A 23,410-nucleotide genomic window follows, 5' to 3' on the forward strand; every position below is an offset into this window, starting at 1 on the left:
GAAATCTGGGCAGAGGGAGGTTATAATTTCAGATAGAGAGTCCCAGAAAGATTGACAAGAAAAACATTTGAATGAGGAGTTGAAGGAGGTTAGGGAGAAAGTAAGATTTTCTCCCATAAAAGTTATTGAAGGGCAGAGTAATGGAGGAAGCAGGAACAGTAATCTCTGAGCCAGCCTGCATCACCAGAGCAAAATGAGCGAGGGGAAGGGTAATAGGATCTGAAGACAGAGCGTGAACAGGGGCCAGATCACATAGGGGCTTGTAAGCTAGGAGAAGGATTGGGCTTTACACTGGGTTGGGATGGAGGATTAAAAAGCCACCAGTGGGTTTTAAATAGGATTGATTTGGCTGATATATATTCTAAAAGGATCACCCAGGCTGCAGTGTTGAGAATGAACTGAGAAGGGGCAAGGGCAGAGGAAGGAGACACATTGGGAGGTTTTTGCAAGAATCCTGGTGAGAGACAAGACTGGCTTGGACCAGGTGGAGAGAGAGGATGTGGTGAGGAACAATAAGGTTCTGGACACGTTTTTGAAAGTAGACTCACCTCAGTGTTTTTAATGGATCGGATGTGGAGGTGAAACAAACAGAGTCAAGGGTTAAGATTCTATGTGAGGAGTCACATGACCAGGCTCACATGTGAGAGCACCCTGATAACAGGCTGCCTGTGCCCTTGAATGGGGTGAACTCCCAAGGAAAACATCCTGATAAGAGGATTCAGTGACCCCCCTCGAGGAAGGATCCTTCATAAACTGGCTCCCCCCTTCGCCTGTGTCCAGTGGGCAGCTGGAGAAGCTGCATGTCATCCTCGCCCCTTCTTCCTGTTGCCTTCTCAGCCTCCTTCCCTTTATTTAGAAATAGCGTGTTATCTACTATACAACCCAGGAACGCGTTCTGATCTCTGCCCTGTGACTTCCCGCTCCTCCTCTTTCTATAAATACAAGGGCAGAGCAGAGATCCAGGGAAGTCGGAGAGAGCCCCGGAGTCCTCAGGCTGGTCTGTGCACAGGGAAGATGAAGACCTCCATAGCTGCCCTCCCCTTCCTCATCCTCGCTGTCCAGGCTGCAGTTGGTGAGTTCAGTGAGCCTTCTCCCAGGTGGGCAAGTGGGTGGTAACTTGCAGACCAGGGAGGAGACGCAGAGGGACGCCTTTGTCCCAACATGGATATAGCTCCCGTTTAAAAGCAGCAGCAGTAGGGAGAGACCTCTCCCTGCAGCCGTTGGTCCCTGGGGAAAGCAGCATACAGCTGACTGGTCCCACCTGGGGAAACAAGTCTTTCCCTTTCATGACCAGAATTAGCTGACACTTTCTCTTAGTTGACATAGGAGTATTATGGGCTAGATCAAGAGAACTGTAGAAAAATCATAGATCTGTAGAAAGAAGTATAGACTTTCACAATGTTAGAACTATTATATGCCCTCTAGTGTAAAACTCTCACTTCAGAGAGGAAAGTGGACAAGCCAGACAAGTGACTCATTCAGGTGTACTTAATCATCTTATTTATTTATGTAACAATCTAGTATTTCCTATGTGCAAGCAGGCACTGTTCTAAGTGTCTTGTAGATATTAATATATTGGATCCTCCTGACATTGCTGTAGGGTAGACTATCAGCAAACTATATGGATTTACTTATTATTAGTTACTCTCTTACAAACAAGAGACGAGGCATAGAAACCCTAGATAACTTGCTCAAGATCACACAGCCATACGTGGTGGCATTAGGTTACAAGCTAGTTAGAAAGCTGTAATGGGAAGACAACACCCATCTAAGACTTAGTTTTGCAAGCCCCACACATATCATATTAAAAGTGTATGCACATGCCTCATTTAATATAATTCATATGTAATTACATAAGAATAAGCTAAATTTTAGTTATGCTTGCCTAATTATTCTAGTACAGGTCCACAATCCATTTATCCAAATCTTTGGGGCTAGATGCATTTTGGAATGCAGAATTTTTCAGGTTTTAAAAAGGCAATGCAGTATGACCCAGGAATTCCATTTCTTCTTGATATGGCCAAAAGAACTGAAAGTAGATACATGAAAGAGATACCTATACAACCTTGCTAATAACAGCTTAATTTTTAATTGCCAAAAGGAGGAAGCAACCCAAGTGTCCATTGACAAACAAATGGATTGGAAAACAGGGTGTGTGTATATATATATATATATATAGAGAGAGAGAGAGAGAGAGACAGAGAGAGAGAGAGAGAGAGAGAAAGTACTATTCAGCCTTAAAAAATGAGGGAATTCTGACATGTACCACAACATAGACAAATATTGAAGACATGATGATAGATGAGATAAGCCAGTCCCAAAAGGACAAATCGTATGATTCCTCTCCTATGAGGTACTTAAAATAGTCAGATTCAGAGAGAAAGCAGAATGGCAGTGGCCCAGGGTTTAGGGAAGGGGGAAATGGGGAGCTATTGTGTAATGGGTACAGAGTTTCAGCTTGCTTTCAAGATGAAAAAAGTTCCATGGATGGATTGTGGTAAGTTGCGCAATATGAGAAGGTTCTTAATGCTATTGAACTGCACACTTCAAGATGATTAAAATTGTAAAGTTTATGTTATTTACATTATGTATGTGCTAACTCTTGGTTATTAGCAACTACTGACTAAACCCAGATTGCTGCCTATAGCTCTTGGTACTTCGGTTGACAGCTCTTAAATGTACAAAATCACCTCCAGTTCATGGTCAAGCCATGAATATCCCCATCTTCAAGTCGGTCTGCTAGAGCTTTTGCTTTTCCTGATTGTGATTTTTGTGACATTTTATCTCAGACAATTGTACTTTTTGATACCTTGAGGAAAACAAAAATTATCTGAAAAACTGCCTGACCCACTGCATTGCAGACATGCAGTCCTTGCAAAGATCGTAAATGACGGTTGTGAATATTCAGATGTGACTTTCTTTTCCTATTCATGTTCTGATCGCAGGGAGATAGCGAACAAGTGATTATATTAGAGACTTTTTTATTTATAAGATCTAATGTAAAACCACTACTTGCAACTTTTTAGATCTGAATGTTGCCTGTTTAATATATTTCTTTTAAAGTTTGAAAGGGTTTTCTATCTATTGTTAATATCAGCTGGATAACATTTTGTCAAGTGGGTTTTTTTCCTGATTGTTAATTTGATGCTAGCTGGAATTCAAGAAATAACAGTGACTTTATTCAAATAAAGAAATATTTTAGTATTTTTTTAATTGTAAACTTTGCATTATGTACATTCTATCACATTCTAAAAGAATGTATTTTTAAAAAGGTAACACATACCTGGACATTACTTAACATCCCTGGCAGAGTCTGAGAAACACACATTAACCAAACACTATTATATTTCTGCAGTAAACACATTCATACCAATGGAGTAAATAAAGCCTATAAATAGCCTCACTTCACTTTGGGTGGTGTGGTGTCACCAGATCAGTTATAGAAAAATTGTTACTGTTTCCAGAGCCCTGTGAATCCCAGAAATGTGTAGAAAGCCCGGTGCACTGGATTGCATTATGGAACTATTCAACTCGTCTACTAGTGTTGGCTGTGCAGTTAGCCTTTTGTATTCAAAGTCAATTGAATGGTTTCCTGTCTTGAACTTTTTCAAAAGTTCCCTGGAAAGTCTCAGAGCCTTGATAGAGAAAATGGGCTTGGAGGCAGATCTGGGCCAATGGTTCAGTATCCTTGCCTCCCTAGCAGGAGATGCGGTTGAGGAATGAGAGAGATGGAAATGTTGAAACGATGTTGCTTCCCAGTAATTTTTCTTCCCTTCTCTACTATTTCTCTCAAGTAGAAAACACGATGTCAAACCTGAAGTTTGAACTCTCAAGTCCGAAAGAATTTCATCATCACTCACTGTCTCACGGAGGTAAAGTTTTGTTATGGTATATATTTTAAAACAGCTAGCAGGTACGGATTGGCTCAAAGACTTCAATCCACCTCGTTTACAGGACCTGAGGGGGGTCCTGAGGGTGGTGAACATCTCCAAGGAAGTTCAGGATGGGCTGTGTGTCCATAGATGGCCTCTTCCAGAGATGGATTCGATTCCACCTGGCTGTCCCAAGAGTTGGCTCACTGTGGGGAGAAGGGAAGGGTGCTCGGATGCCTCCTGCAGGCCTCAGACCCTCCTTCTTCTGGGAGAAATTCTGCTCTGTCGTGGCCCTGCCTGGATGCCCTCAGACACACAGCTCAGCCCTGGGGAGAGCGAAATGTCTCTGGCAAGGAGACACCATCAAGTGCTGAAGAGAAGGAGAACATCCCTTTCCAGTCCTGAACCTTCAGGACTTCTCTGATGGTCCAGTGGTTAAGAATCCGCCTGCCAATGCAGGACACACAGGTTCCATCCTTGCTCCGGGAAGATTCCACATGCCTCCCCGCAAGGAAGAGTAGCCCCTGCTCGCTGTAACTGGAGAAAGTCCCTGTGCAGCAACACAGACCTAGCACAGCCAAAAATAAGTTTTTTTTTTAAGCCCTCTACCTTTTCACTCTTCCCAGTAGGTGGGAGGGAAGGGGGAAAGGATGCAGTTTTCATCAGTTTTGTTCGTTTGGTTGCTAAGCTGGGTCCAACTCTTTTGCAGCCCCAAGGACTGTAGCCAGCCAGGCTCCTCTGCCCATGGGGTTTCCCAAGCAATACAGGAGCGGCTTGCCGTTTCCTTCCGCAAGTTTTCCCAGTCCTTAAGTGACGCTTTCTCTCGTTGCAGGTTTTCACCGGCCCACGGACTGCTGCATGTCTTACACCCCACGAAACATCCGATGTGTGTTCATGGAAGATTATATAGAGACGAGCAGTGCGTGCTCCCGGCCAGCTGTCATGTAAGTGTGCCAAGCTCACTGGCCATCGCTGGGGGCAGAGCGGAGAGGGGAAGGGGTGGTTCCTGAGGAATGGATGTCCGGGAAAGTCCCACCCTCTGCATGCTGCCAGGTCAGCAGAAGCGTGTGTCCTCAGTAGGATCCTTCAGGGCACCAGGTATGAGATGCTCCGGGTGAAAAGGGAAGCTAGGGAAGGAAGGAAGGCGAGAGCCGGAGGGAGGTTGCCGGAGGAAACCCATTGAGTCGCTGAGGGCGTCTCAGCCTGAGGGGGAGTCTCAGAGAGAAGCTGCTCTGAATTCCTGCAGCGGAGAAAGGGAGGAACTGGCTGGGCTGTCGGGGGCCCAAGGCGCAGGGAAGATAGGGTCCCCACCCATATTTGTTGAACCCTCTGCTGTTTGTAATCTTTCCCCACACCTTCTTCCCAGCTTCGTCACCAAGAAGGGGCAGCGTGTCTGTGCTGATCCTAACAATGAGAGAGTTCAGAAATGCAAGTCGGACCTAAGGCTGGGGTCAGCCGTCGAGGACCTGAGATCGCTATTGCTTGAGCGGGGGAGCCTGGACCGGGCCCCCTCTTCTTCGTCTCTCTTGCCTCACCGTCCTCATTGGACGGTGGCTTGAATTATTTTTTAAAAAAAGCAACAGTTACTGTTCTGTTCTGATTACAAAAGCAACACATTCATCAAGAGTATCCAATTTGACTTCACTCCAACTTTTAGAGGGAAAAGATTGTGTAGGAATTGCTGAACTTTGGATTTGTGGAGCTTCTTTTGGGGGCGGGGGGGAAGGGTCTGAACAAGACATCATATTGTAAACTTTTTTAAGCTAAAAACATGACATTCAAATACAGACTTAGTATGTGTATTCAACCCATTAGTCACTAAACTGATTCAAAGATCATCCGAGGAACAGAAGTTTATATAGTTACTGAAGATGGCATTCTGAAATGTTTGTTAGAGAAAAACAAATTCAAACCCTAGCGGGCAATAAATCTGCAACTTTGGGGATTATCTTTTCTACTAGACAGCAATCCTTTGGATCTGTGCTTAACAATAAAATTACAAATCAGTCTCAGTCAACAAGCAATTTCATAAATTCTGGGTGTTGGTCAACAGTATATAGACCATCAATCAAATGTACGTTTCTCATACAGATTAAGGAATCCTGGGTGAGTCCTTCAGACAGTGTTCCAATATGACATTGAAAGGCCTATACTCATCCTTTTGTCTTAATGCTACATTTTTGTTTTTGTTTTTTTCTTACCAGATACAATTTCCTAAAAGATATCTTCTCTAAAGTTAAAGGACATTAGGGAAACACTTAAAACTAAAGTTAATATCAATTTTAGGTTCATATCTATTAAAGCATATACATTTCTATTTACAAATAGTAAATCTTAATCAACTCTCACATAAAATTCAGAAATAAAGGACTGAATTCTAAACAACAACATTTTTTTAAATTCAAAAAAAGTTTAAGATTTTTTTTCCAGGCCAAGTTGGCAGAGTAGAAAGGCCCTGAACTTACCTCCTGTCATGAACACACCAAAATCACAACTTGGCTACAAAGTTTATTCGGGTTTTCCATAAGATGGTATGGAAAAACCAAAATGAATATTTTGGCCAACCCAATACTTGGAGAACAACTATCAGTGGAAAAAAAGAAAAACAAACAGAACCTACCAACAAGAAAATATTTTACAACTAAAGATGTTAAAAGAGGAATCGCAATAATACGGTGGTGGGGGTGGAGCAGACTCATGATATGTCAAGTCCCATATTTCCTGGTGGGTTTCCCAGATGGCGCTAGTGGTAAGGAATCTACCTGCCAATGCAGGAGAAGCAAGAGACTCAGGCTCAATCCCTGGGTCGGGAAGATAAAATGGGAAACCACTCCAGTATTCTTGCCTGGAGAATTCCACAGACAGAGGAGTCTGGCAGGCTACAGTCCATGGGGCCGCAAAGAGTTGCACACGGCGTTCACGCTCACGTCCACACCCATGGGTGGCCCACAAACTGGAGAATGCTTGCATTGCAGAGGCTCTCCCACAAGAGTGAGAGGTCTGAGCTTCACTGCAGGCTCCCCAACCCAGGGGCCCCGCACTGGGAAGATAAGCCCCCCGAGTATTTGACTGTGAAGGCCAGCAGGGCTTATACTGGGAAAGATTGAGGGCAGGAGGAGAAGGGGGCGACAGAGGATGAGATGGTTGGATGGCATCACTGACTCAATGGACATGAGTTTGAGCAAACTCCAGGAGATAGGGAAGCCCAAGGAAGCCTGGCGTGCTGCAGTCCGTGGGGTCACAAAGAGACACAGCTGAGCGACTAAATAACAACAGCAACAGGGCTTAATTTTGGCAGTCCCAGAGAACTGGAGAAATAGAAACTTCACTCTTAAAGACAACACGCACAAAGTCTTGCAGCCTGTAGGACTCACAGCAAAAGCAGTATTTGATAGGAGCCTGGGATCAAACCTACCTGCTGATGTTGGAGGGTCTCCCCGAGAGGCAGGAGTCAGCTGTAGCTCACCCTGGGGACGGACACTGGCAGCAGCTGTGCTTGGGAACTCCTCCTGCCACACAGACACCTTGCTGGTGGGCACCATTGTGGAGTCCTTCCTCTATCTTATTGCCCCCGGATCCAGCCCTGCCTGGTCCAGCAGCTTGTAGGAACCAGTGCTGGACTGTCTCAGGCCAAGCAACTAACTGGGTAGGAATGCAGCCTCACCATCAGTAGACAGGCTGCCTTAAGACCCTGTTGAGCACACAGTTGCCTCTGGACATGACCCAACCCACCCAAAGGCTCAGAAGCCAGCTCCACCCACCAGTGGGCAACCCCACGGCTTACAGAACCAACCTGTCCACCAAGAAGCCAGATCCTACTTTGGGACCACCTGGGCCTCAGTCCTGAGTACTAATAGGTTGACACAAGCTTTGGGACAACCTGAACTTGTACCCAACTGTGTAAGAAACCATTCCACCTCACCAACACTAACGATCAGACACCGACTCTGGGACCCCTGAGCCCTGCAACCAGACTCTAGGACTCAGCTCTTCCTGCCAGTATTCCGGCACTAACCCCAGGAACCGGCTTTACCACCAGTAGGTGGGCCACAGCCCCAGAGTCTTCTAGTCTTGAGTCCACCCACCAGAGAGCCACCACTAGCACCAGGACCCCTGGGGTTCTGCAGTCAGCTGCCTTGTGACCAGGCCCCACTAACCAGCAGCCAACAGCCTCCATACAAGGAAGTGCCTGGTAAATAAACAGACCAGGGTCAACCAAGCCTATCAAACCGCCCACATAGCCCGCCACAACAAAAGGAACCACACAGCCCTCATGAGGGGAGTCCCCAGAGCATGCAGCTTGGACGACAAGGGGGGTGTGCACTGCTGGGATGCACAGGACATCTCCTGTAGAAAGCCATTTCTCCAAGGTTAAGAAAAACAACTCACATACCAGATGCATAAAAACATAAAGAGCAACTTAGGCAAAATGAGAACAAGATTAAAGGAAGGAACAAGATTAAACCTCAGAAGAACTAGCTGAAGTGGTGAAAAAAAGAAAAAAGAACTAAGTGAACTAAAGATGGGCAATCTACCTGAGAAAAAAGTTCAGGGTAGCGATCACGCATGCACGCGTGCTAAGTTGCTTCGGCGGTGTCTGACTCTCTGCTACCCTACGGGCCGCAGCCCGCCAGGCTCCTCTGTCCATCAGATTTTCCAGGCAAGAATGCTGGAGTGGGTTGCCATGCCCTCCTCCAAGGGATCTCCCCCACCCAGGGATCAAACCCGCGTCTCCTGCATTAGCTGGTAGGTTCTTTTTAGTGCTAGCACCACCTGGGAAGCCTAGTGATCATAACAGTGATTAAAGAACTTGGGAGAAGAACGGATGCACAGAGCGAGAAGTTAGAAGTCTTTAACAAAGAGTTAGGAAGTGAAAAAGAAAACCCCCAAAGAGATGGCAGATACAACCAATAAAGTAAAAAATACACTAGAAGGAATCAACAGTAAGCCAAATGACTCAGAGGAATGGGCCAGCCAGTTGGAAGGAGGTAATAGAAGTAACAGATGCCCAATTCTCTCTCTGGCCCACGGTCCCCTCTGGAGAACTCCCTTCTTTATTTAGAGAACTTGCAGCTTCATCCTGGGTCAAACCCCTGACTGTCCAAAAGTGGGGACTGGCAAGGTCCTTACTTGTTTTTTGGGCCCAAGATTCTTCTCCCAACACCTCCCAACTGATCTCTGGCTTCCCCGGGGTCCTACTGGAAACACGTTTTCTCGATGATCTTCTCCATCACCTACGTAAGGATGTAAGTTTTTCAGCCACTTTGTGCATTGCCATCAAATTGACAAAGGTCCTTTATATAGAACAGAAATTTCTCACCCTACGGTTACCTTTCTGTCATCTTTTCTGATCCTTTATTGTTACTATGAGTTTTTTGTGTGTGTTTTTATTTTAATAGTGAAAACTTTTATATTTCGAACTAGCCAGCTGGACTCGGTTTAGATGATCCCAATTTTGTTGGCACCAGCCAAAGCATCCTCGTCAGAAGCCAGCTTTCTTCTCTCCATCGGGCCTGATCAGGGTGTTGACCTTAGCCACCTCAATGTCATCGAGCTTCTTCCCAGCCTGTTTAATTTGGTGCTTGTTGCCTTGACAGCCACAGTGAATACCAGTGTGTTTTGGTCTTCTATTTTCTTCTTGGCTGACTTGGATTGAGGGAGAATTTGATGATGTCATAGTGGTCGAATTCACATCTCCTAGAAGGCAATGGCACCCCCTCCAGGACTCTTGCCTGGAAAATCCCACGGACAGAGGAGCCTGGTGGGCTGCAGTGCATGGGGTTGCTAAGAGTCGGACACAACTGAGCTACTTCACTTTCACTTTTCACTTTCATGCACTGGAGAAGGAAATGGCAACTCACTCCAGTGTTCCTGCCTGGAGAATCCCCGGGACGGGGGAGCCTGGTGGGCTGCCATCTATGGGGTCGCACAGAGACGGACATGACTGAAGTGACGCAGCAGCAGCAGCAGCAGCAGCAGCAGCAGCAGCAGCAGGGGCAGTCTTCCCAGGGTATTCGGGCTGCCTCTTGAGCTGCAAGGTTTTGGGCCACCTTTTTTTGTGAGCCACAGTTTTTGTGGCTGTGGACGCCTCTCAACACTGCTGCCTTGGCCTCCAGAGCCCTTGCTCTGGCTTAGGCTTTGGAAGGGGCAGGGGCTTCCTTCTTCGCCTTTGGCACCATCTTTGTGAAAAGCTGAATTTATTTTTAATGTGGTTTTTATTTTCCCACTTATTCTGTCATTTCGATGGAGTTGGGGGAAGCAAAAGAAGCAACACAGATGCTAAGGGTTCTGGCCTATATTTTGACCCCTGTATGATTTTTCCTGTTGCTCTCATTAGTTGGGGTGTCCACAGAAGCTTTTGACTTCTCTATTGAGCGTTTTTTTGTGTTTTTGTTTGTTTGTTTGTTTATTTTCTGTTTTGTTTTGTTGTTTTAGCAGAGAAAGATTTATTGCAAGGCCAAGCAAAGAGACAAGCTGATTCATGCCCTAAAAAGCCTCGAGCTCCCCAGAATGTTTTGGCAAAGCATTTTAAAGTCAGGTGAGGGTGGGGAGGGTTGCAGGGTATGTGATCAGATTGTGCACAATTCTCTGATTGGCTGATGATGAGAGCACAGGGTGGTGTCACAAGGGTTAACTTTACCAGGACTTAGGCTTCAAAAGTCCTTAGGCTTTTGAACTGTGGTGTTGGAGAAGACTCTTGAGAGTCCCTTGGACTGCAAGGAGATCCAACCAGTCCATCCTAAAGGATATCAGCCCTGAATATTCCCTGGAGAGACTGATGCTGAAGCTGAAACTCCAATACTTTGGCCATCTGATGCGAAGAGCTGACTCGTTGGAAAAGACCCTGATGCTGGGAAAGATTGAAGGCAGGAGGAGAAGGGGACGACAGAGGATGAGATGGTTAAATGGCATCACTGACTCAATGGACATGAGTTTGAGTAGGCTCTGGGAGTTGGTAATGGACAGGGAGACCTGGCATGCTGCAGTCCATGGGGTCACAAAGAGGAGGACACAACTGAGCGACTGAATTGAGGCTCCAGGAGGCCTGGGGTTATGAGCTCCTGGTCATCCAGTAGGTAACATCTTCCATCTGATGAAGAGTTTTCACATCTGTAAAACAACTCAGGAAATGTGTATCAGATACTATTATCTAGGTACTTCAGAGAAGAGCTAAAGCAGAGGATATGGGGGACAAGCCTGTCCTGAGAAGGCCCCAGAGGATCCTGCTTCCCCCCTTTTCTATGATACTCTTGAGATTTTGTTTCAGAGGCTTGAAGATCTCAAAGAACTATTGGAGTAAAGCAATGCTAGCCCTAAGGGCAATGTGTGTGGTTTCTCTGGGTCCTCTGGCTGGTTGACTTGCCAACTGAGTAGAGTGAAACGGTGAGCACAGACCGCCTGGGCTGTAGGCCGAGTGCCTCCTGATCAAGGCTTTGGTTCACAGCAATGGCAGCTGAAAAGAAATGAGGGGTGACATGAGTCTTTCCTTCCTGACCGAGCACCTGGTCGATCACAGCTGTTCTCTGAGCTCTTTGAGGAGACAGTGCAGTGCTATGTAAAGCCAGTTACCCGATCCTCTCTTTTCACAGTTCCTGGAAAACAGCATGTTCTCTTTCATCTTGCTCTCTGTGGTGACTCTGCCAGAAATGCCCCCTGCTCTCAACCCTCCAGCAAAACTCGATCCATTTAGACGCCACCCTCACTGTCCCAGTGAGAACACCCCTCTCCCTTTCTCTAGAATCCTGAAGCAGGTATTTATCATCACTCAAGCTGACAGTGATTGAGTGACTGTGCTGGGCTAAGTCGCTCAGTCGTGTCTGCCTCTTTGCGACCCCATGGACTGGGGTCCACCAGGCTCCTCTGTCCCTGGGATTCTTCAAGCAAGAATCCTGGAGTGGGTTGCCATTTTCCTCTCTGCAGGATCTCCTGGACCCAAGGATCGAACCCACACTCTTGTATTGGCAGGCAGATTCTTTCCAAGGAAGCCCTGGAAAAAGTTTAAACATGGCTCAGTAAGTCTGACAACCAATTTTTGAATTTTTAAAAGTAAAGATCTTGGGACTATCCTAGTGTCCCCATGGTTAATATTCCATGCTCCCAATGCAGGAGGCTTGGTTTCCATCCCTGGAGGGGGAACTAAGATCCCACTTACCATGTGGTGTGGGGGAAAATAAAAATAAAAATCTTACAAGTGCAAAATAACTAGAAAAATATGTGCTTTAAAGTTGTAAAAATAAAAAAAACCATACATTTACTATTTCACTTTTAGAACCGTAGACAAGATTTTTAAAGTAATGTAGCTCATACCCTTTTCTCTTGACATGGACCCGGGCTGGGGCAGAGGGCCCACTTGATTATGGATGGTGGGGTCCATATTTGCCACATACAAGTGGTGTAGCAAAGAAGTAAACATATTAAGGGTCCCACCCACCCTTTCAGTATTATTCAGTTTTTAAAATCAATGCAAATGTGTTGATTTGAAAAATATTCTTTTAACATGTTTTAAAAGGCACTCCTGCATACTCACCAGTGGGCCACAGAAGAACCTTTGAGGCCTCTGATTATGTTGCCATCGAAGTCCATTCACCCCACTGTTTTGTAATTTTCATTTACTTTTTTGAGTTCCCTCTTCAAGCTATGAGGTCAGGGTCACTTCCAGGCTGAGTCCATGATATTATGACAAAGAAGGGATGTGGTCACTAAACCCATTCTCTCTTCCCACCGGGCACATAGATGATCTATATTTTCCTTACCTTTGCCATCAAGTTGGAGTTAGGCGACTTCATTTTGGCCCTGGAGTGTAAGTGAAAGTAATTTATGCTATTTCCAGAAAAGGGCCATGAAAATCTGCCTGTCCCCCTCTGCTCCTCCCCGTTGGCAGCAAACTTGGAGGCTCCTTTTTTTGAAAATCTTCACAAGATAGAAGATGTGAAAAGCATCATCAAGAGGGAAAAGAATTGCAGAAAGAAGAGGCCAAAAACCTCTCAAAAATTAAAAGGCAAAGAAAATGAGTGTTTTCTAAGTAAATTACAAATTAAAGCTCTGCTTACTCCTAATTTTTACTGTTCAGCCATTTCTCTTTTTTAAATTTATTTATTTATTTTAATTGGAGGCTAGTTATTTTACACTATTGTAGTGGTTTTGCCTTACATTGACTTGAATCAGCCATGGGGGCACCTGTGTTCCCCATCCCGAACCCTCCTCCCACCTCTCTCCCCATCACATCCCAGCCATTTTTCTTGACCTTGCTCTCTGATTCCATACATTCCAGAGTGTTCAATGGATTTGTAACTATTAAATAAAAATAGCTGTCATTTATTAAATCATGTAAAAGTGTTAAAATTAAATTTTATTGATAAAACAATGGGTGCATGAAAAAGCCTTGCCCAGCACACACACACACACACACACAAAAACACACCCCCACTGCCGACTCACAGCAGACTATGACATGAGCAAGACATAAACCTTCATTTAATGACTCCCCTGAGATTTATGTGTTGTTTATTATAGCAGTGAGCATATTCAGGCTAATAGTAGATAGGAACTCAATAACTGCTTGAAAAATAAAGACTTTCCTCTAAAGACCCAAGCAACAACTTGGCACGTAGGCTAGTTTCCACAAAAACAAAGAGAATGTCATTATTTTGTCCCAGCTCACATTCTTCCCAGAAACAGCTTGTTTCCTTACATTGTTGCTGATGTCAATTTCTATCACTTGACTAGAGGCATTTAAACCGTGTTATTATAGACAACAATACAGAAAATTTCAAATAAATGACAGTCTTGGCACCCAAGCATGAGAATTCAGCCATTTCCTGTGAGATATACATACTTAGACCAGCTCAATTCATCCTTCTTCTGAAACATATACTTACAGGAATTTCCTTGATGGTTCAGTGGTTAAGAATCTACCCTGCAATGCAGGGGATACAGGTTCGATCCCTGGTTGGATAACTAAGATTCTGCAGAGCAACTGAGCCCACGAACCACAGCTAGAGAGAGTCTATATGCTGCAAGGACGGTTCTGCCTGCTGCAACTAAGACCCAATGCAGCCAAATAAATGTTTTTTTAAGTAAATAAATAAAACACATACTTACAGATCATTTGCTATCTGCTAGGCCTGCCCTGCCTCGATGAGTGGAGGAGAGAAGATGGAAACAGCCTTCTAACCACAAAAGCAGGAAGAATGGGGCAAGGGCCCCCCTGGAAGAGCGTGGTCAAGGCCACTGGACTGAGAGATGGAAGAGTGGATTGGTCTTGTATCCAAATCATTTCATGAATGTGAGCGAGTCTCTACCCTTCCTGAGTCCCAATTCCTCCTCTGTAAATGACCCATGTAGACAGATCTAAGGACAGCAAGTACATAGCACCGAGCTACCCCTTCACAGAAAGAACATCAGTCACATGATCCACAGACACAGCTTCAGAACAGTTTCCAGCACTGAGCTCCAGGCCACCGCTAGTCCAGGAAACCTGCTAGCTGCCTGCTAGGGTCCCTTGGACTGCAAGGAGATCCAACCAGTCCATCCTAAAGGAAATCAATCCTGAATATTCATTGGAAGGACTGACGCTGAAGCTGAAACTCCAATACTTATGGCCACCTGAAGTGAAGAACTGACTCATTGGAAAAGACCTTGATGCTGGGAAAGATTAAAGGCAGGAGAAGGAGGTGACAGAGGATGAGATGGTTGGATGGCATCACTGACTCGATGGACATGAGTTTGAGCAGGCTCTGGGATTTGGTGATGGACACGGAAGCCTGGCTTGCTGCAGTCCATGGGGTTGCAAAGAGTCAGACACGACTAAGCAACTAAACTGAACTGAACCCCAAATAAGGCATCTTCTAGGTTCCCATTAAGCTTCTTGGTCATGAAGTCAGAAACCGGGAGAAGGTCCCAAAGAGATCTACTCCCTGAACTCAGAAATGTCTCAGACTAAAGATTTTTTAGAGAAGCCAAACGAAGCCGGACGATTTTAGAGACAGCTGGATTGGGACTCCCATAGTTCTTCTCCATAGCATAGTGGTTAAGAACACAGACTTGGAAGACTTCCCTAGTGGTCCAGTGGCTACGACTCCATGCTCCTAATGCAGGGGGCCTAGGTTCCATCCCTTTGTCAGGAAACTAGGTCCCACATGCCACAACTGAAAATTCCTCATGCCACAGCTAAACATCTCATGCGCCACTATGAAGATCGAAGATCCTGCACGCCGCAACTAAGACTCAGTACAGCCAAATGATTAGATAAATATTTTTTTTTAAAAAAAGAACATAGACTTGGGAGCCAGACTACCCGATCGGAGTTTGAAGCCTGATTCCACTTATCAACTGTCAGAGCTGGGGCAAGTTATGGATGCTTTTTGTGCCTCAGTTTCCTCAACTGCTAATATAAGGCTTAAAATGCCTCATATTCATGAAGCATTTGGGACAACAGCTAGTGTGTGTTAAAGTGTGTGTGTGTGTGCACCCAAGGTTGCTTCAGTCATGTCCAACTCTTTGCAACCCTATGGACTGTATCATCTGTCCATGGGATTCTCCAGGCAAGAATACTGGAGTGGGCTGCCATACCCTCCTCCAGGGGATGTTCCTGATCCAGGCATCAAACCCACGTCTCTTATGTCTCCTGTATTGGCAAGCAGGTTCTTTACCACTAGCACCACCTAGGAACCCCCATATTAAAGTATAAAGCTGGTTAAATAAATTATCTACTGAGCACCGTGGCACTTCTTCACCCCCAGGGGACTGTGAAGGAGGGAGGATGAGGTTGGGAGCCAAAGATTCTGCTGAAGAGCTTAAGTGAAGATTTCCAAGACTGGAGGCCTTTTCCTGTTACCCCAAATCCCCTCTGGCCTCTGGCCCCCATACAGCCTTGTTCTGGGGCCTGGAACCAGAACTAAGTACAGGACATATCCCAGCCTTGAGATCTTGAGCTAAGGCTGAGCCAGTCTCCCCTCCCCACTGGGCTCGTGGTCTTTCTATGACTAATGAAAGGCTTCTGTCAGAGGGTTAAACAGGGCTTCCCAAGTTGCTCAGTGGTAAAGAATCCGCCTGCCAATGCAGGAGATGCAAGAGACGTGGGTTCGATCCCTGGGTCAGGAAGATCCCCAGGCAACCCACTCCAGTATTCTTGCCTGGAGGATCCCATGGACAGAGGAGCCTGGTGGGCTACAATCCATGGGGTCACAAAGAGTCAGATACGACTGTGCAGCTGAGCGTGGGATAAAAAATTAAAAATCATATCTAAAATGTGGCAATAGAACAGGGTTAAGCATATTCCCACTAGGGTGGAGGTGAATTTCCTCTCTGAAATCTTGGCTCTCCAGGCTTCCTTCACTCCACCCTCAACACATGTGCAGGACGTGAAATCGCTGAGGGATCTACGGCTTCCTACTTCCCTTTGAAATCCTAGTTCCCTTACTGAAAGAAAATAATTTGTCTCGATGAACATTTCCCAAAACTTCCGAAGCCCGGGAGCCTCTGAAGCCCCTACCAGGCTACCTCTGCCCCTGCAGCAGCTGCTCCACGGGAGGATGAAGGTCTCCATGGCAGCCGTCTCCTTCCTCGTCCTCCTCAGCATCTCTGTGGCCCTTGGGTCCAAGAATGAATTCTCTTCAAGTGAGTGCAACACCTTCCAACCTGGTCCCTGTGGGATAGCAAGCAGGAGCCAGGTTGCTGGGATGCGAAGAGAAAGGGGCTCCAGAAAGAGGTCTAGTGTCTGCTTTTCTTTATTACTGAAGTACGGTTGCTGTGGGCTCCCCAGGTGGTTCAGCGGTAAAGAGTCCACCTGCCAAACGGGAGATGCGGGTTTAATCCCTGGATCAGGGAGATCCCCTAGAGGAAGACATGGCAACCCACTCCAGCGTTCTTGCCTGGAGAATCCCACGGACAGAGGAACCTGGCCGGTTACAATCCAGGGGTGGCCGGTTACAATCCAGGGGTCGCAAAGAGTCAGATACTATTTAGTGACTAAATAACAGCATAGTTGCTATACAAGGTTGTATAGACTTCCCAGGTGGCGCCAGTGGTAAAGAGCCCCACTGCCAGGAGATGCAAGAAACTTGGGTTGGATCCCTGGGTGGGGAAGATCCCCTGGAAGAGGATACGGCAACCCACTCCAGTACTCTTGCCTGGGAAAACCCATGGACAGAGGAGTCTGGTGGGCTACAGTCCATAGGGTCACAAAGAGTCAGACACGACTGAAGTAACTTAGCACGCATGCACACACAAGGTTATATTACTTAGGGTGTTTAATATAGTGATTCATAATTTTTAAAGATCATATTCAATTTACAGTTATAAAATATTGACTGTATTCCCTGTGTTGTATAATGTATCCTTGTAGCTTATTTTATACTTAATTGTTTGTACCTCTTAATCCCCTAGCCCAGCTTTGCCCCTTCCCCCTTCCTTCTCCCTACTGGTGAGCACTATTGTTCTCTATATCTGTGAATCTATTTCTTTTTTGCTCTATTCATTTGTTTGCTGTGTTTTTTAGATTCTGCATGTAAGGATATGATACTGTGTTTATTTTTCTCTGTCTGACTTATTTCACTTAGCATGCTCTGTTGCTGTGAAAGTCACTCAGTTGTGTCCTACTCTTTGCAACCCCAAGGATATAGTCCTTGGAATTCTCCAGGCCAGAATGGGTAGCCTTTCCCTTCTACAGGGGATCTTCCCAATCAAGGGATCAAACCCAATTCTCCCGCATTGCAGGCAGATTCTCTACCAGCTGAGCCGCAAGGGAAGCCCAAGAATACTGGAGTGGGTAGTCTATTGCTTCTCCAGTGGATCTTCCCGGCCCAGGAATCAAACGGGGGTCTCCTGCATTGCAGGCGGATTCTTTACCAACCGAACTATCAGGGAATCACTTAGCCCTCCAAGTCCAACCAGGTGGCTGCAAATGGCAATATTTCATTTTTTTTATGGCTGAGTAGTATTCCATTGTGTCTGGTGTCCTCTTAAACTGGTTTCATCCTCACATTGCCCAGGACCAGTCCCCTAAGCCACATTTTTCAGCTTGTTTCTTCGGAAGAGCTGCCTTTACAGGCAACCCATGCTATTTCTCACTCTGCAGTTTTACCTCGTTTCCCTTTTAGAAACTGAGGGGAAAGATAGAAGGCTGTTGAAATAAAGCTAGACTAAACTGGGTGGAATGGGGACAGTTTGCTTTGCTTATCTGAGGAGTCACTGGGCAGCTCAGAGGAACGCAGTGACGTGGTTCTCAGGGACCAGGGGGTTCCTTATTCCACTCTTTAGCAGCTGAGAGTGCTGCTGGAGATGGCACTGAATAAGATGACCAGCCCTTCCCTTGCCACCCAAGCACCTCGGTGATCCCGAGGCCATTGCTGTGCACACTCACATTTCTGTCCAGGTTGGTCACATAACATGACGGCCCCAATCACTGCACCCCCTAACTTCAAGGCCCCTGATCTGAGACCCCTCCCCTGCTGCCCCCGTAATTCAATCTTGGTGTGACTTTGTTGTGACCCCCTTGCACCTCCTACAAGAGCCATGAAATTTCAGAATCAAAAAATAACTGAAAAATACAGTGATTTTTAAAGTGTTTTAGATCAAGATAACTTTTCTTCCAGCAAAATCTTACACAGGAAGCCCCAAATGTAAAACGGGAAAAACGGCAGATGGGGTCTTATAACCGTGACTCAGCTCCCAAGTGCCTCTGTGCCTCCGGGAAGCTGTGTGTAAAATGCAGTCAACCACCAATGCAATTAACCACCAATGCAGTCAGCCGCCAATGCAGTCAGCCGCCTTGTTCACAGATGACAAGATGTGAGGGTGACTGGTGCAAAGCCAGCAGAGGCTGGGTGGGGTTAGATCTGGGAGTCCTAGCTCCCTGGTCATTGTCCATGGGGCTTGGTGTGGGCATTCTGCCCTCTTGGCAGGGCATGGGTTCAGTGGGCATCAGGCAGGATAGGGGCATTGGGAGGGATAGGATCTGCATTCCCAATCGTACTGGGATATTTTTCCTCCTAACAACCCTTCTCCCCAGGGATGCTGTGTGCCTGCTGAGATCTGGACTTGGCTGCTCTTCCATCCAGAGTTCAAAGTCATCAGCCAGTCTTTTGGGGGCGGGGTGGTAATTGTCGTGGTCTATGTGCAGGTTGGAAGAGAATTTCCAGACACGAGGCAGAATGAGAGGAGAAGAGAGTTTACTAGAGCAGGAGATGCTGTTAGACCAGTGGGCTGGCTCAAGACAGAGACAGTGCCTTTCGTGGGCTGGTAGCCAATTTTTATAGCCTCAAGACAAAGAAACTTCCTGCGAGAAGGGTGCTGTTAGGTGGTTGGTTAGGATGCTATAGGATGGGTATTTTTGTCTAATGTGGGGTCAGGGAGCTGGCCGGTTTAGAGCAGGGGGACTCATGACAATATAGCTTCCCTGGTGGCTCAGATGGTAAATAATCTGCCTGCAATGCAGGAGACCTGGGTGTGATCCCTGGGTCAGGGAAGATCCCCTGGAGAAGGGAATGGGAAACCCACTCCAGTACTCTGGCCTGCAGGAGTCCATGGACAGGGGAGCCTGGCGGGCTACAGTCCATGGGGCGACTTTGGTGAAGGACTCCACGGGGGTGAGAGAAAGGGAGGCAGGGTGATCGGTGATGAAGGAGAAGAGAAAGAGGAGCCTGGGGGTTAGACTGAGAGGGAGGCCAGAGGACTGAGCTTTTTCTACATCCTTCTCTCTGAATTCTGGGGTGCTCTCCTTCCTTCCCTCCTCCACCCCCTAGGGTTCCAGAGGCAGCCAGCACCCCACAGCTTTAACGAGTACCCTGATCTCAGCTTCGCTCCCCTCTTTCTCCTCAGGAGGACCTTACCACCCTGCCGAGTGCTGTCTCACCTACGTGAGCCGGGCAGTTCCCCGGCAGCGCATTTCAAGCTATTATGAGACCAGCAGCCAGTGCTCCAAGCCTGGGATCGTGTAGGCGGCACCCGCACACCACCCTGGGGGAGGGGGAGTCCGTAGGGCTGGGAGCATGGTGGGGGAGGGCAGGGGGGAGAACTCAGGATGGGTGCTCCCCAGAGTGCTCTCAGCTGTGTCCATAGAGAGAAGTAGCACGGGGTGGGGTGGGGGGAAGCAGACTTGGGGCTCCGGGGCTTTCGGGGGGGCCCTGCTGGGGCCAGGAGGAAGCTGGGCCCATGGATGGCGGGGGGAGAGGGGAAGGGGAGGCAAGGGACACCTCCTGGGTGGGGCATGGAGACGGGACGGGTCTAAGGGGCCCTGAGGGGCTGGACGGTGTATTTCAGAAAAGACGCTGGCCCTGGAGTGCCTCTAAGGAAGGAGAACCAGTCTGGGCGGGATGAGGAATCTGTGAAGAAGGAAGGGCTGGCGCTCGCTTCCTGGCTCCTGGAGCCTCAGTTGGTCATCCCTCTCCCCTCTTGTTCCACAGCTTCATCACCAAGAAGGGCCATTACATCTGTGCCAACCCCCGTGATGGCTGGGTCCGGGACTATATCAAGGAACTGGAGGAGTGACCCAGAAGTAATAGAGAAGAACACAGCTCGGGATTTAAAGAGAAGGGCTTGAACCCCACTCCCCTCCTCCCAACTCAGCCCCAGCCGCCTCCTGGGAGCTGCCCTGACATGAATTAAAGACCAGTCAGGCCCTTCCCTGCCCTCATTCATTTCTACTAAATTTCCCCGCTGGCAGTGGACTTGAGGACCCTGATGAGCCCAGCCATGCATGCTCTGGCCGGGCAGCTCAGGGTGTCTCCCTCGGCCTCATGTTTGGCCAGAGCCTGGTGCAAAAAAAAAAAAAAAAGAAGAAAGGGTCAGGTCTGCCAAGGAGGTAGAGAGAAACTGAGCAGGAAGTGAGGAAGACACGCTGTGCAAAGGCTACCTGGAGACAGTAATGACCACAATAAAAACAGATACCATTTTTGTAGCACCTCCATAGTCCAAGCACCCTGCTAAAGCCATCTATGTGCGTTCATTTATTTAAGCTTCACAAGGAAAGCTTGATTTTGCAGCTAAATCTTCATTAAAGGCCTCTCTATAACAGTCACGTTCCATAGTCTTTTTCTGTGCTGGTCCCAAGGCCTTTGTCCCCTGCTGGCTAAGACAGGAATGATTGATGGACAAATTTTATCCAATTCTTCCCCATCCACATACACACATCAGGTTGCACTATATTGTTTTCTTCAGTTCTGTGTACCCCACAAGGCATAGCGAAAAGTCTGGCCCACATCAGGTGCTCAGGAAGTGGATGGAAGTGGTAGATGGATGGATGGGTGGTGGACGGGTGGGTGGGTGGATAGATGGATGCATGCACGCACAGATGGATGGATAGTGGATGGTGGATGAGTGGGTGGATGGATGAATGCATAGATGAATGAATCGATGGTGCATAGATGGATGGGTGGATAAATGGATGAATAGATCAGTGGATGGATGGATGGATGGTGGGTGAATGAGTGGATGGATGCATAAATGGATGGATGGATAGATGGGTGGATGGATGGATGGATGGATGGATAGTGGATGTGGATGAATGGGTGGATGGATGAATGCATAGATGGGTGGATGAATGGATGGTGGACAGGTGGATAGACAGAATGAGAAAGGAACCAAGAGGAAGCTTATGCTCCAGCTGACCCCAAAGGCTCTCAGACCCATCTTCCAGGTTCAAGGAGCTCTGCATACGCAGAGGAAGAGCACACCCAGTGTAGACCCTATGACCACCCTCCCTGGCCTCCAGCCCTCCACAAAGACCAAGCGGGTGCCTGCACAGCAAAGGCACAGCAGGCTTCCTCACACCTCCTCTCCTCCACACACAGAGGTTAAGGGGGTATCTCGTATACCTACCCTCTTCCCTCATAAGAAGCCACAGCTTTACCACCACTAACTGCCTTGAACCCACCAGGACTAATTGCATTGCCTGCTTTCCCCTATTTTATAAGCAATCTTGCCAAACAGCAAGACCCACAAGGATTTTTGACGTCTTTGTTTCCCCACTGCTACTGCTGCTAAGTTGCTTCAGTTGTGTCCGACTCTGTGCAACCCAATAGACGGCAGCCCACCAGGCTCCCCCGTCCCTGGGATTCTCCAGGCAAGAACACTGGAGTGGGTTGCCATTTCCTTCTCCAATGCATGAAAGTGAAAAGTGAAAGTGAAGTCGTCAGTCGTGTCCGGCTCTTCACGACAACATGGACTGCAGCCCACCAGGCTCCTCTGTCCGTGGGATTTTCCAGGCAAGACTACTGGAGTGGAGTGCCATCGCCTTCTCCTAGCCCCCCCACAACTCCCCATCTCCTGAAACACTCCCTCATGCCTCTAGAGGTCACAGTCCATCAAAGAGCAAATCCCCTCTTTCATTTCTTCTCTGAAAGCTGCCTTCAGCCTGGAACAGGGTTCTGAGGCAGTCTGAAAAGAGAACATACTGAGGGACAGGTCCACGGGCCCACGCTAAGTCATTTTGTAGCCCACCAAGCCCCTCTACTGGAGTGGGTTGCCATGCCCTCCTCCAGGGTATCTTCCCTACCCAGGGATTGAACCTGCGTCTCCTGCGACTCCTGCATTGCAGGCGGATTCTTTATCGTTGAGCCGCCAGGGAAGCCCGAGGGGGCAGGTCCAGCTTTAGCCAAAGCCAAGGGCAGAAGCTGGAACTCTAGGACCCAGAAGCAGGTTGTCAGGTTCACCGTGTTGGATGGCCCTCTGCTGGCCATGATTGGCCACGGTGGCAGATTGGATTAACCCACACTGAGGGCACCCAGGCTTCCCAGGTGGTGCTAGGGGTGAAAAACTCACCTGCCAATGCTGGAGACCCAAGAGAAGCTGGTTTGATCCCTGGATTAGGAAGATCCCCTGGAAGAGGATACGGCAACCCACTCCAGTATTCTTGCCTGGAGAGTCCGAAGGACAGAGGAGCCTGGCGGGATACAGTCCATGGGGTCGCAAAGAGTTGGACATGACTGGAGACTTTACCCGCACAAACAAGGGCACCCAGGAGGGATCAGCCGATTAGACCTGAAACGGGTTCCCAGTCCAAGGTCCAAAGAGGTAAACGAGAGCATCGACAAATGAGACAAACGTTTCCGCAAACAAAGATCTGGCGCTTAGGAACTGGAGGAAGAGTGTCAGTGGCATAATCTGCAACAAGAAAGTGTGAGTTCCATTGTGTGTCCTCAGACAGGGGGCGAGGGGAACACTCTTTTCCGAGGTCACTAAACCCTACCCTTGCCTCAGTCTGTGCTCTCTAACCCTGCTTTCTGTTGGCCTCCCGAAGACTGATCACCTGGGGAAAAGGTCGGTTCAACCCTCCCTCTTCTTTCCCAAAGTAGAGATGGGGGCAGGGAACACGATGAAGCCACACAGATTCTGTTTTTTCAGGACTGCCTGTCTGGCTCCTTGGTAAAGAATCCGCCTGTCAATGTAGGAGACTTAGGTTCAGTCCCTGGGTCCAGAAGATCCCCTGGAGGGGGGCATGGTAACCCACTCCAGTATTCTGACCTGGAGAATCCCACAGACAGGGGAGCCTGGTGGGTTACAGTCCATGGGGCCACAAAGAGTCAAGCCAACTTAGCGAC

General features: G+C 47.6%; 2 protein-coding genes and 1 long non-coding RNA gene across 4 annotated transcripts; 2 read left to right on the top strand and 1 right to left on the bottom strand.

The window, feature by feature from the left end:
• The first annotated feature begins 774 nt into the window (after positions 1-774).
• LOC101114790 (C-C motif chemokine 23) lies at positions 775-5,884 on the top strand. 2 transcript variants are annotated; one of them, XM_004012449.6, is made up of 4 exons: positions 775-1,072; positions 3,795-3,872; positions 4,705-4,816; positions 5,239-5,884. In XM_004012449.6, the coding sequence occupies exons 1-4, from the start codon at positions 1,015-1,017 to the stop codon at positions 5,429-5,431; spliced, it is 441 nt and encodes a 146-aa protein (XP_004012498.2). In that variant the 5' UTR covers positions 775-1,014; the 3' UTR covers positions 5,432-5,884. The 2 variants fall into 2 exon arrangements, with proteins under 2 accessions (XP_004012498.2, XP_012040695.2); XM_012185305.5 differs by having other exon boundaries at positions 3,798-3,872.
• Positions 3,195-22,857, bottom strand: LOC132657328 (uncharacterized). The gene is made up of 2 exons (XR_009595317.1): positions 22,632-22,857; positions 3,195-16,518 (listed from the first exon to the last, which is right to left on the bottom strand). It is a non-coding gene; the product is annotated as an uncharacterized LOC132657328 (long non-coding RNA).
• Positions 16,305-20,885, top strand: LOC101115044 (C-C motif chemokine 14). The gene is made up of 3 exons (XM_004012450.5): positions 16,305-16,490; positions 19,692-19,806; positions 20,276-20,885. Exons 1-3 carry the CDS (start codon positions 16,316-16,318, stop codon positions 20,358-20,360), a joined length of 375 nt encoding a protein of 124 aa, XP_004012499.4. The 5' UTR covers positions 16,305-16,315; the 3' UTR covers positions 20,361-20,885.
• Positions 22,858-23,410: the final 553 nt, after the last annotated feature.

The sequence above is a fragment of the Ovis aries genome, chromosome 11 (genome assembly GCF_016772045.2).
Source record: "Ovis aries strain OAR_USU_Benz2616 breed Rambouillet chromosome 11, ARS-UI_Ramb_v3.0, whole genome shotgun sequence".
Lineage (NCBI taxonomy): Eukaryota > Metazoa > Chordata > Mammalia > Artiodactyla > Bovidae > Ovis > Ovis aries.